Source organism: Vipera ursinii (genome assembly GCF_947247035.1).
Source record: "Vipera ursinii genome assembly, chromosome: 3".
In the NCBI taxonomy this organism is placed as follows: domain Eukaryota; kingdom Metazoa; phylum Chordata; class Lepidosauria; order Squamata; family Viperidae; genus Vipera; species Vipera ursinii.
Genome location: NC_139516.1, coordinates 86,646,287 through 86,658,717, shown reverse-complemented (window position 1 = coordinate 86,658,717; position 12,431 = coordinate 86,646,287). Strand labels below are relative to the sequence as shown.

The 12,431-nt window shown below is 39.8% G+C and overlaps 1 protein-coding gene across 1 annotated transcript in view; it reads left to right on the top strand.

Annotated features, from left to right (window-relative positions):
- The window catches only part of ABCD3 (ATP binding cassette subfamily D member 3), a 49,233-nt gene extending 37,033 nt beyond the window's left edge, over nucleotides 1-12,200 (top strand). The window contains exons 20-23 of the mRNA XM_083359331.1: nucleotides 1,654-1,773; nucleotides 3,945-4,049; nucleotides 5,480-5,536; nucleotides 10,162-12,200. Coding sequence (XP_083215457.1) covers nucleotides 1,654-1,773; nucleotides 3,945-4,049; nucleotides 5,480-5,536; nucleotides 10,162-10,239 — 360 coding nt within the window. The 3' untranslated portion in view covers nucleotides 10,240-12,200. The remainder of the gene's footprint in view (nucleotides 1-1,653; nucleotides 1,774-3,944; nucleotides 4,050-5,479; nucleotides 5,537-10,161) is intronic.
- Nucleotides 12,201-12,431: the final 231 nt, after the last annotated feature.

Genomic DNA, 12,431 nt, shown 5'->3' with positions numbered 1-12,431 from the left:
ATCTCTATGGATGGATATTCTTGTATTTATTACAACATTAATGGGAGCAGAGAGCAGAAGGGAAATTTAGAAATGTTTCTACACATTTTAATTTTATTTCTCTGAGAAAAATAAAATACTTTAAAAAATAAATATGTATCTATTATAGATAACCATGCCAAAAGAATAAAGTTTCTGGATAGAGTATTCTTTCCTTGGGTTTCAGATTTGCTATTATAGTGGTATCTATGTTTCAGGTATTCCAAAGGTTGATTCTTGTTTTTTTTTTAAAAAAAATAACATTAATTACAAAATTGCTCATGCAAGCCTTAATCTGCTCAATTAGAATTTTGATTTAGTATAGAAGTAGAATCATAAAAGCTAATTTTCTGAATTTATTGTAGACACTGCCACTTGGCAGGTAGGAAAATGTGCTAGCATGTGACCATCCTGAAGTTATAGGACAGAAAAATCAGGTGCATAGCTCCCGGTCTGCTCATACCGTTATAGGGTATGAATATAATAAAGAAGAGATGCATCAATTCATCAGTACAGTACAATTCATCAGAAATTATCCTTCTGCTTTAACTGCTGCTAAGCTTTCAAGATTGGTCGAATTTTATAACTGTACACATGGATTACCAGGTCCCAGAACTCTGGTACCTATATGGAAAAAGATAATATTGATTGCATCTGAATTCTGCATTGATGCTTCGCTGAGTTAGATGCCAGGTTCTGTAGCGATGCCATTGTGATTTCTGGCTTGAATCACAGAGAAAAGGGAGAAAAGACTATAGTTCTGGTGAAAGAGAGCACATGCTTACTTTAGGTTGTCTATTTTAATGGAAGGGAAGGTCAGCTGGTGCAGAATGCGGCCACGCGGGTGCTTATGGGAATTTCTCGATACTCCCATGTTACACCACTCCTGCGCGAGCTGCATTGGCTTCCAGTTGCCCACCGGATGCGATTCAAGGTGCTGGTAATTACCTTTAAAGCCCTACATGGCTTAGGCCTGGGGTACTTGCGAGACCACCTGCTGCCATTGTCAACCTCCCAATGCCCGGTTCGCTCCCACAGAGTTGGCCTCCTCAGGGTTCTGTCGGCTAAGCAATACCGGCTGGTGACCCCCAGGGGGAGAGCCTTCTCTGTGGGCATGCTGACCCTCTGGAATGAGTTGCCTCCGGAGCTGCGGATGGCCCCTGACCTTCAGTCCTTCCGCCATGACCTGAAGACATGGATGTTCCAACAATCGGGCCTGGACTGACTATAGTTTTAAGTTTGGTTTTATTGGGTTAATTGTTATGTATTTATTACATTTATGGTTTAATTCTTTTTTAAAATTTTGTATTTTATGTTTTTTAACTTTTTATTGTTGTGAGCCACCCTGAGTCCTTAGGGAGAAGGGCGGCATATAAAGTTAATACATTCAATTCAATTCAATTCAGTCAACTATATGTTAGGCTGCATAACATTGATCGTGTACATTAGTACCACTTAAAGTACATAATCTAGCTCAGTTAATACTGTTGCTTGGTACAATTATCTGACAATATGTTTTGAACTAAACCAATCTAAATTGTCAGGGAGGGGGAGTATCAGATAAATTAACAGGCAGATACTAGCAAATGTATCTGCAAGCTGTTAAGCAATATCCATTTACTGTTTTGGTTGCAGGTGTTAAAGGAATATTTAGATAACGTCCAGCTGGGTCAGATCTTGGATCGTGAAGGAGGCTGGGATAGTATTCAAGACTGGATGGATGTTCTCAGTGGAGGAGAGAAACAGAGAATGGCGGTAGGTTGTCCTCATGGTGTCCCTTAACACTTTGTGCGTTTTCCAGCACTTGTTTTGATTGACATTTTGAAATAAATTCAGCAAAAGGGTAGTCTAATACTACTACTATTATTAATTACTTTTATAGACCACCAAATCCCTAGGTCCCAACAAACATCTACTACTAGTGCAACCATGATTGCCTCAATTCCTAAGTGTAAAGGTAAAGGTTCCCCCGCACATGCGTGCTAGTCGTTTCCAACTCTAGGGGCCGGTGCTCATCTCTATTTCAAAGCCGAAGAGCCAGCACTTGTCCGAGGACATCTCCGTGGTCATGTGGCCGGCATGACTAGACGCCAAAGGCGCACAGAACGCTGTTACCTTCCCACCGTAGTGGTCCCTATTTTTCTACTTGCATTTTTACATGCTTTTGAAGGTTGGCAGAAGCTGGGATGAGTAACAGGTGCTCACTCTGTTACGTGGCACTCAGGATTTGACCCACCAAACTGCCGATCTTCTGATCGACAAGCTCAGCGTCCTAACCCACTGACCCACCGCATCCCTTCCTAAGTGTAGAGTCCTTCAATAATTCATTTCTTTTAGGATGCTCCATCATTGATGCCATATCACTGTTTCAATAACCTTCCCCCAAAAGGGGAGGTTGAAAACTGGGTAATAGTCATCCAATACCTCTGGATCCAGAAAGAACTATTGGAGGAAGTGTGTCACAGCATCCCTCAAGGTTGTCATTAGCATCCCATCCTTCAGTGAGGCATTAATAATCGCCTAGGTCCAGATCCAGAAATTACCTGTTCCTTAGCTGCCCCAAGGAGCTAGGAAGGGCAAAGATTAAAACTGTAGATGTTTGAGGAGATCTTAGCATCCTATCCACTTTGTTGGAGGTTGCAAGCCGGAAAGAATTAAAGTAAAATGATGCCTCGGTCATTGTCCTGGACCCTACTATAGGGAGTCCTCGATTTACGACCACAGTTGAGCCCGAAATGTTTGTTGCTAAGCGAGACATTTGTTAATTGAATTTTGCCCCATTTTACAAACTTGCTCGCCACCGTTGTTAAGTGAATCACTGCAGTTGTTAGGTTAGTTAAGTTAGTAATCTGGCTTCCGCATGGACTCTGCTCGTCAGAAGGTTGCAAAAGGTTATCCCAAGACCCTGGGAGACATTGCAACCATCATAAATTGCCAAGCATCTGAATTTTGATCACATGACCATGGGGATGCTGCAGTGGTCATAAGTGTGAAAAACAGTCATAAGTCACTTTTTTCAGTGCCCTTGTAACTTTGAACAGTCACTAAACGAACTGTTTTTTTTTAATTGAAAAGTTTTACAATACATTTTTAAATACAACCCCCCCTCCCCCTCCCCTCTCCCCAACCCCCCCAACCCTCGCCTCCCCTCCCCCCTCCCCGACTTCCCAGAGCAAAATACAGGGTATAAAAATACAAACAAACATAATCTAAAATATGCAAACAACTATAATATATTAACTTCTATCACACTTTAACTCTTAATAAAATGACTACAAGCTAGTTATACATTATATCCGCTACTTATTCAAATGCTAAATGAAACTTTTTAGTCCCTCTAGACGAACTGTTGTAAGTCGAGGACTACTTATACCTGTTGGTTAACAATTTAATACAGTATTACATAGGAACAAAATGTGTTACAATGTCTGTTTTTGTCAATAAGCTTTAAAAAAAATAGTTCGCTACTTACAGTCCAGAATCTGCTTAATTCCAGTTCAGAATATTTGTTCTTCTAATCTAGAATTAGCAGCAGTTCTCGGTCATAGATAAGCCTCCCATTAACTTTTAAGAGATCAGAAATTTAGTAAAATAATTTCACATAATTCTGTGTGATGGCAACAGAATGAAATTTTTGCATCTACTTCAAGAAAAAAAAGAGCTGTACCATGTTTTGCTTTTATTTTAATGTTTACTAAAGGACTGCATACAAATAATGTGACTGGACAATATGAGTGTAGTGGAATTAATGGACATTTGTGTAGTAATGTTGTGATTTGAACATTTCTCCATATAATGTGACTTATATTTTATGATTAACTGCAAAATATCTTAGGTTTTTTTTGTTTTTTAAAAAAAATCAGTTTAATGTTCTTCGTATGTATGGATTATATGATAATCCTTTATCATTTCTTTTTTCATTGCAGATGGCTAGATTGTTTTACCATAAACCCCAGTTTGCAATTCTGGATGAATGTACCAGTGCTGTTAGTGTTGATGTGGAGGGATACATCTACAGCCATTGTCGGAAAGTATGTTTTTCTGTGGTTAATTTTGCATTGCTAGGTTCAGATCTAACTTTAAAGCCATGTAAAAAAAGAAGGGAATATGACTACAGTACTATAGTCACTCTAGGCCAAGAGGCCTAGAGTTATTAAACTGAATATATTTTAAAGACGACAAAATAAAACAGCAGAGAGAAAAATGACAGTCTGCTTTGGCAAATTTTTATTACACATTTTCTGTAGAATATAATTTAAGTCTGTCCCTCTCTTCCTGAAGTCTCTCCAACTTGAAGGTAATTTCTCTGAATTAAGAGGATGAGAGTGATTTAGTTCACTGATTAATAGTCATTGTTTTGCAAAAAAAGGGGGGAGATAGTGGCTGAGCCAAAAAAAGGGGGGTGGGGTGGGATTTGATAGAATTAAATCTGCAGTTTCAGTCAAAAAAGTTGTTCTTGGACCAGGGCTAGGCCACTATGACATCTTTATGACATGTGGACTTCAACTCCCAGAATTCCTGAGTCCGCTGTACAGGTTGTAACGTTGTCATAGTTACCCACCCCTGTCCTGGATAGTGGATGGAGGAATATAAAGAGATAATAGGGCTGACTGGGTATTTTATGCCTGCCTGCCTTCCTTCCTTCCTTCCTTCCTTCCTTCCTTCCTTCCTTCCTTCCTTCCTTCCTTCCTTCCTTCCAGTTTATTTATTGAATTTATATGCTGCCTCATCTCACAGTCGAAACTGAGTTAGAGCTGGTCCTGCCCTAAATAGCTGTTTTGTCTTTGTTAGGACCAAAGCAAATAAGAATTGTGCAGCTGCCGAAGCTGGAATTGACTATTCATGCACATATTTTCCCATTCGGGTTTCTTCTTTGTCTTGGAATAAAAGTTTTAAAAATGGCTAAAATCTATTTGTGATGACGTAATTATGAAGCCATTTCTGAAAATTGGCCTTCAGTTCTGGTGAATTCAATGAAGAAGATTTATACCTCTTTTATCTCTTTAGGGTTTAATTTCGGAAGGCTTAAAGTAAAGATGACATGCGAGATACAGCCTCATTTTTTAATCCAAGGGCGGAATGGGAGGACAGGATTAGGAGAAGGGAGTGAATGTTTCCCATGTAGATTCCCTGTTCCAAATCACCCCACTCCAAGCTGCTGTTACTTCTTGTAGGGAAAATGTACAAGTATCACGATGCCACTGTGAGTTGCAAAAGAGAATTATGCAACATAAAATTAAACAGAGCAAAAAGTTTCATCCCAGTGCTATAATTCTGATCTAAGTGGTCCCTCCTCCAGTAGCTGCTTTCAGAAAAAAGGAATACTTTGGAAAATTGGATTATTTTTCTCTAGATCATATACGGATTGGCTTTTTTTATTGTTTTGTGTGCCTCAGTGCAGATAGATGTTTAGCAATCTTAAAGCTTATTATAACCCTTAAACTGTGTTTTGGCATTTCAGGTTGGCATCACTCTCTTCACTGTTTCTCACAGAAAATCACTTTGGAAGCACCATGACGTAAGGCTTATTTTATTTAACTGTTTGTTTTTCCCCCCTAACGCATAAAATCCATTATGCATTATCAATGCCTGCTAAGGGAATAAGACTGGCTTCGTATATTATTGCTGGATAGGTTGAAAACAATAACGTAGGATGTCTTATGATCTGAATTAAGGGGACAAATCAAACAGAAAACATGTTCTTTAAATATTCTGGTCTCAGAGCATAAAGTTTTAAGCCTAGGATTTAGCCTGAACGCATTATAACTCTTTTAATAAGTATGGGAATTCCCCAGGTTATACATCTCCCCCTTATGAGCCACTTCTAGATGATCATGATGATGATGATGATGATGATGATGATGATGATGATAAAGTTGGAAGGGGTGTTGGATGTCATCTAGTCCATCCCCCTGCTCAGACAAATGGCTGTACATCTTAAAAACTTCCAGTGTTGGAGCATTCATAGCTTCTTGAGGCAGGTTGTTCCATTGATTAATTGTTCTAACTGTCAGGAAGTTTCTCCTTAGTTCTAGGTTGCTTCTTTCTTTGGTTAGTTTCCATCCGTTGCTTCTTGTCCTGCCTTTGGGCGCTTTGGAGAATAGCTTGACTCCCTCTTCTTTGTGGCAACCCCTTGAGATATTAGAACACTGCTATCATGTCACCCCTCACCCTTCTCTTCATTAAACTAGACATACCCAATTCCAGCAACCGTTCCTTATATGTTTTAGCCTCCAGTCCCCTGATGATCTTTGTTGCTCTTCTCTGTACTCTTTCAAGAGTCTCGTTATCTGAGTGAGCTGCCTGCAGGAATCAAAATGACAGACAGCTGACTGGGAAATTGATCTGACTCAAAAAAGAGAAAAGCAGGCAGGGAGTCCTACTAGTGTCTTTCTGATATATGTGTAGCTGTGAGTGTTGCTGTCGGGAGGCCTCTGCAGCGTCTCTCTTTCTCATGTGGCGTCTCTCTCTCTTTCTCTCTAGTGACTATGGGTTTTGTAGGCAGGGAGGCCCCAGACGTATCTCCCTTGCACCTGCCCGTAACTGGCAAGGAGAGCCCCACCACTGCAGACTGGGAGGCTCTGACTGAGGAGCAGCACAGCACTTCCTGTTGCCCCAGCCGCTGCGTTTCCAAGGCCCCATCCTTGGCTCCCGCTTTGTAGGCCTCCCCGTTTTCACATGTGTATGTAATCCCTGCTGCCTCTCCAGTTTCTTTGCATGCTCTAGTCCAGGGGTAGGCAACTTTGGCTCTTTTATGACTCGTGGATTTTAGCATAGCTAGCTCAGGAATTCTGGGAGTTGAAGTCCACGAGTCATAAAAGAGCCAAGGTTGCCTACCCCTGCTCTAGTCATAGTAAGACAAACATTTGATTAAATAATCTGTTACAGTTTAGATACTAATTTGGCTTAAGGACAGACTTAGAAATGGAACTCGTTCTTAACCTGGGGACTTAACCCGATTGGACCCCTACCAATCGGGTTTCAGGCCCGGGTACAGCACGGAGACGGCATTGGTCGCTCTGGTGAATGATCTCTGGAGGGCTCGGGACAGGGGATATTCCTCTGTCCTAGTCCTATTAGACCTCTCGGCGGCTTTCGATACCATCGACCATGGTATCTTGCTGCGGCGTCTCAGGGGATTGGGAGTGGGAGGCACAGTTCTTCGGTGGTTTTCCTCCTATCTCCTGGGACGTTCGCAGTCGGTGTTGGCAGGGGGGCAGAGATCGGCCCCTAGGTCTCTCGTTTGTGGAGTTCCTCAGGGGTCGGTTCTCTCGCCTCTCCTGTTCAACATCTACATGAAACCGCTGGGTGAGATCATTCGTGGTTTTGGAGTTGGGTATCATCAATATGCCGATGATACCCAACTTTTCTTTTCGACCCCAAACCACCCCAGTGATGCCCTCGCTGTGATGTCCCGTTGCCTGGAGGCGGTTCGGGTCTGGATGGGGAGGAACAGACTTCAGCTCAACCCTGACAAGACTGAGTGGCTGTGCATTCCGGCATCCCGGGACATTCAAAATGTTCCATCTCTTTCTATGGGGGGTGAGCTCTTACCCCCCGTGGATAGGGCTCGCAACTTGGGAGTCCTTCTAGATTCACGGCTTACCCTAGAAGATCATGTAGTGGCCATGACTAGGGGGGCTTTTGCCCAGGTTCGCCTGGTGCGCCAGTTGCGGCCCTATCTGGACCGGGATGCCCTGTGCACGGTCACTCATGCGCTCGTGACCTCTCGCCTTGACTACTGTAATGCTCTCTACATGGGGCTTCCCTTGAAGACCACTCGGAGGCTCCAACTGGTACAGAATGCGGCCGCGAGAGTTGTCTTGGGAGTTTCCCGGTACTCCCATGTTACACCTTTGCTCCGCGAGCTGCATTGGTTACCAGTTGTCTTCCGGGTGAGGTTCAAGGTCTTGGTTATGATCTTTAAGTCCCTACATGGCATGGGTCCGGGGTACCTCGGGGACCACCTGCTGCCTGCTTCAATTCCCCTCCGCCCTGTGCATTCCCACAGAGAGGGCCTCCTCAGGGTGCCTCCGGTCAGGGAATGCCGACTGGCGGCCCCCAGGGGGAGAGCCTTCTCTGTGGGTGCCCCGGCTTTGTGGAACCAACTGCCGGTGGAGCTCCGGACGGCATCGGACCTCCGAACTTTCCGTCGTGGTCTGAAGACCCATTTGTTTGAATTGGCCGGTCTGGCCTGATGGGGGAGCTGGGTTTTCAATTGTCATTTTAGATTGCATTATTGTTTTTTTAATTGGGCACTGATTTAATCTTTGTTTTAACTTTTGTATAGTACTGTATTTTTATTTATATGCCCTGTGAACCGCCCTGAGTCCCCAGGGAGAAGGGCGGTATATAAATTAAATAAAACGTAAAACGTAAACGTAAACTTGCTGTACTGTCTGTATTCTACTGCATCAAGGATCCAGTTGCAGCATATCAAATGAACAGTCCTTCATCGTGGTTAAGTCATATAGGTTCTGCAGCCGCTTATAACCCCATTTAGAATCTTCTAGAACTTACGTAATTGGTAGAACCATCTGTCCGCATTTCTCGCAAGGAGCTACTTTTCCATAACCAACAACAGGGAAACCCAGTTAGTTGGTACAGGAATGATACTGAACAAGCTGTCATGTATATTCATCAACCTGTGTGTTTCACATTCCTTGTGAAAGCTGGCAATTCCATATCTGATTGGGATGGCTGTCAGGGAGGAAATAGCATTCCTAATTGCTCGCTTCAAATCCGGAGAGCAGCACTGCCAAAGAACCAGCTTTGGCAGCAAAATCAGCTAATCATCGGCAGAAGAGAAAAACCCTCTTACCGTTCAGCAGCCATCTTGGGGGAAGTCTGCTCGGCAATTGCATTATTTTTAAAATGAATTTACATATATCGCTTGATTTTAGATATTTTTATTACAATATGTATTTTGGTTTTTCTTGGGTTTTTCTCTTGAATTTTCCTTTGTAAAGCAAAGTTGTAAACATAATTTTTTTTTACCTTTATGAAGCTCTTTTAGATTTAGTTCTTTTTCATGATTTTCCTTTATTTCCCCAAGAAAAGAGGGTCACAGAACTTATCAGCAACCCTTTAAACAGATTAATATTTACGTTGGCCTGAATGTTCACTGGAACGTCTGACATCAGTTGTTTCTGCCTGTCTCATAAGAACCAATAGAGTTAGCGTGCTTCAGATCTCTTGTTAAACAATATCATCTTAGGGGATCCAGTAGACGTAGTTTTCTTTGTCACTACACCTACTCTTTGGAATAGTTTCCTCTTGAGGACTGTTTAAAATTGTGATCTTGCTCTCCTTAGGAGAACCTTAAAGATCTGGCTGTTCCTACAGACACTGTGGTGGGACATTGTATGAATCAGCATTTTGAAATCTGAGACTGTAGGGTTTAGTTCTTGTGAGTTTTTTACCTCAGTGCAGCTCTTTTTTATGATTTTTTTAAAAAAATGTTCCGTATTCTTTTTAACTCTGTGTGAGTTGCCCAGTGTCATCACCAAGTGGGCAGCCTTAGAAATTGATACTGTAGGTAAACAGAAAATTTCACTAAATGTTTTCCCCTTGTTTTTGACTGTTAAGAGCCAGAGGTTTGCTTAGATTTTCAGTTATATTTTTTTTCCCTAAAGAAATTCAGTCATGACCATACTGTCATTGAAATTTTATACTGTACTCCACTGAATCATGTACATTTAGCTCAAGGATAATTAAAGAAGATTGCTGGTTTTTCTGTATTAATATTGCACATCGTGATTTTCCTCATAAATATAATTAAAACAGTTAAGAGAGGGCACTTTTGCCATTAGTTTGTTGTAGCTAAGGTTTTTTTTAATATATAAATCACTTCTTTTAATGCCCATTCTTTAATCACCATTTGAAGAATACAGGATTATTATTTAACAGTTTGTGAGTTTCAGTAATAAGAAGCATTGAATTCATTTTTGAAAGACAAGGCTTAGGCCACTAGTTTAATTATTTTGGCCACCAGATGGTGATCAAATATCCACATTTTACTGAGCTCTTTTTCCCAGGGAAGATGTCTGAATATGAATTCCTAGATGATCCTTATCTAAACAGATGCATACTTTTCACTCTGGAATATCCAAATTTGCTGACTCTGTTTTCTTTCCCCCCAAGTTTTATCTTCACATGGATGGAAGAGGAAACTATGAGTTCAAGAAAATTACTGACGAAACAGTTGAGTTTGGTTCGTAACCTCCAACCCTGCCATCAACAGCCATGACTGTTAACAATACTGGACTTGGAGAAAGCACATTATGATGTAACAAAGCGACTTGACTTACTCTTTAAATTGATTACTAGGAATACGATAACAAGGTGTCAGTGCATTTATTATGTAGAATATTACTAATTTGTGTTCATGTTGGTTTAATTATTAATATGTTCTAAGAATGTTCTTATTCTTGTGTTTTTTTAAAAAAAATCTGCCTAAATTAAATTGGGCTTAAATCACTGAAATGTTGATTCATCTTGGGATGTAAACTGTCTGAAGTCAACTAATTTGACTTCTGTTTGACCATACTTCCTCTGGGGAAGGCCCTTATTAAAATTAGATTCACTACCTCTTCTGAACCCATTACAATAGACATTAATTTCTATGTCACATCCTAATATATCAGTTCATTATATGTACTCTTTTCACGATAGGATATTACTGCAACATTTTACAGGGCAGTTGGCCTTTGTGTTAGCCATGGCTATGGAGACAGTCTCCTTGCAGGAATATGCTGCATAGATGGGTCAAAGGACCTTTAGAATTTCTTTGCAAAGAGATAAACTCAATCCAACTGGTCACTATCCTTCAATCCTATCTTTCCATTTTTTTTCCTACTCAGCACAAATAAAATAACAATATTCCATTTGGCCTTTATATTCCAATTTCAGAAGGACAAATAAGATGAATGAGAATGGGGAAAAATTAAAGAAGAAAGAAAATAATTCCCAAATCCTTGTTATGGAATAAAGATCATGGACATTCTCACTTGTAATTTGTAGAATGTAATGTGCAAATTCTAAATGAAATGCCATACATATCTGCCACAAGGATTTGGATTTTTCGGAGAAGATATTTGCTTACTGCACATTTTTGTACCTGGCATGTAGGTCTATGATATGTGGGTGTGTTTTTTTTGTTTGCTTAAAAAAAAAAGAATGTAAAGTATGTAATGCCAGAGACACAGCAGTTCAGAGTCACCAAGAAACAGTTCAGAATCTTTTAGAACTATTTTATAGTTATTACTTGAAAAATTGTTTGGCTTTCTGTCAATTACTTTTATAAAAATAATACAACTGCTTAAATATAAATAAGCACTTTTGAAACAGATTATGTGGTAATACTTGCATATGATGATTATAAATTATTGTCCAGATTTATTGACATAGATGGGACCGGAAGATGTGAGCTGGTTAGTCTGGCTATGTAACTGATTACCATTCTTACAAGAATTCTTCAAAAAATGCTATATGACATGATTTTATTTCTATAATATAATATCCATATGCACTTAATATGATGGCAAGCACTACATGCAAAATAAATGTGGTTGGTGTTTTTCTCCCCTTTGCTTAAAATCAGCATTTGTTCTTAATGATTAGTCAATCATTAATTATCCCTCTTTCACAGGAAATCTGGAATTTGTCAAACTTCCAAATAGGTCATCAGATTTGATATTGTTCCAAAAAGTCTGTGTTTCTAAATGCCATTGTTTTCATGTGTGCTGGGTAAATGGGTGGAGAGTTGGGTTAGGATAAATTATCTGAGAGAGGCAAAAATAAATGTTAAATAACTATCTTCTGTTTAAATGTTAATTAATTAGTTTTAATTTAAATGTTAAATAACTAATGTGTTGCCATGTCATCTTTAATGAAGAATTGCCTTTTTATAATTACTTCAATTTTTTTTTCTCCCTGAAAGCTGATATTGGTAGTATTAGTTGATAGGAGTTTGCAGACAATGCATCAGAACATATCATAAACTGAAACAAGCATTCCAAGCAGCGTGATTATGATATCAAACCTTTTCCATATATGATCTTTTTCTTTTCTTTTTCTTTGTGCGGCTATTCTACTGAGACCAGCTTTCTCAAGAAATTCCTAAGAAAAACTGCTATTGTTAAAATACATATGTATCCTTTTACAGGAAATGTGGGCTAAAAGCGAGAAATAGTAAAAAAAAATGGCATGTGTGTTTTTCTTACTAACTGGAAAGCATATAGCATTTTTTGTTGAAAATCCAGGATTGCTTAATAGCAGTATTTTTCATAGAGTCAGAAATTTCATTTCTTGTGGAATAGAGTTAATTGTTTGCTCTTCAATCTACCTTCATCCCCGACAACCCTAAAATCTTCTCTGAATCTAAAAGAAGATTTTGAGGGAGATAATCTGTT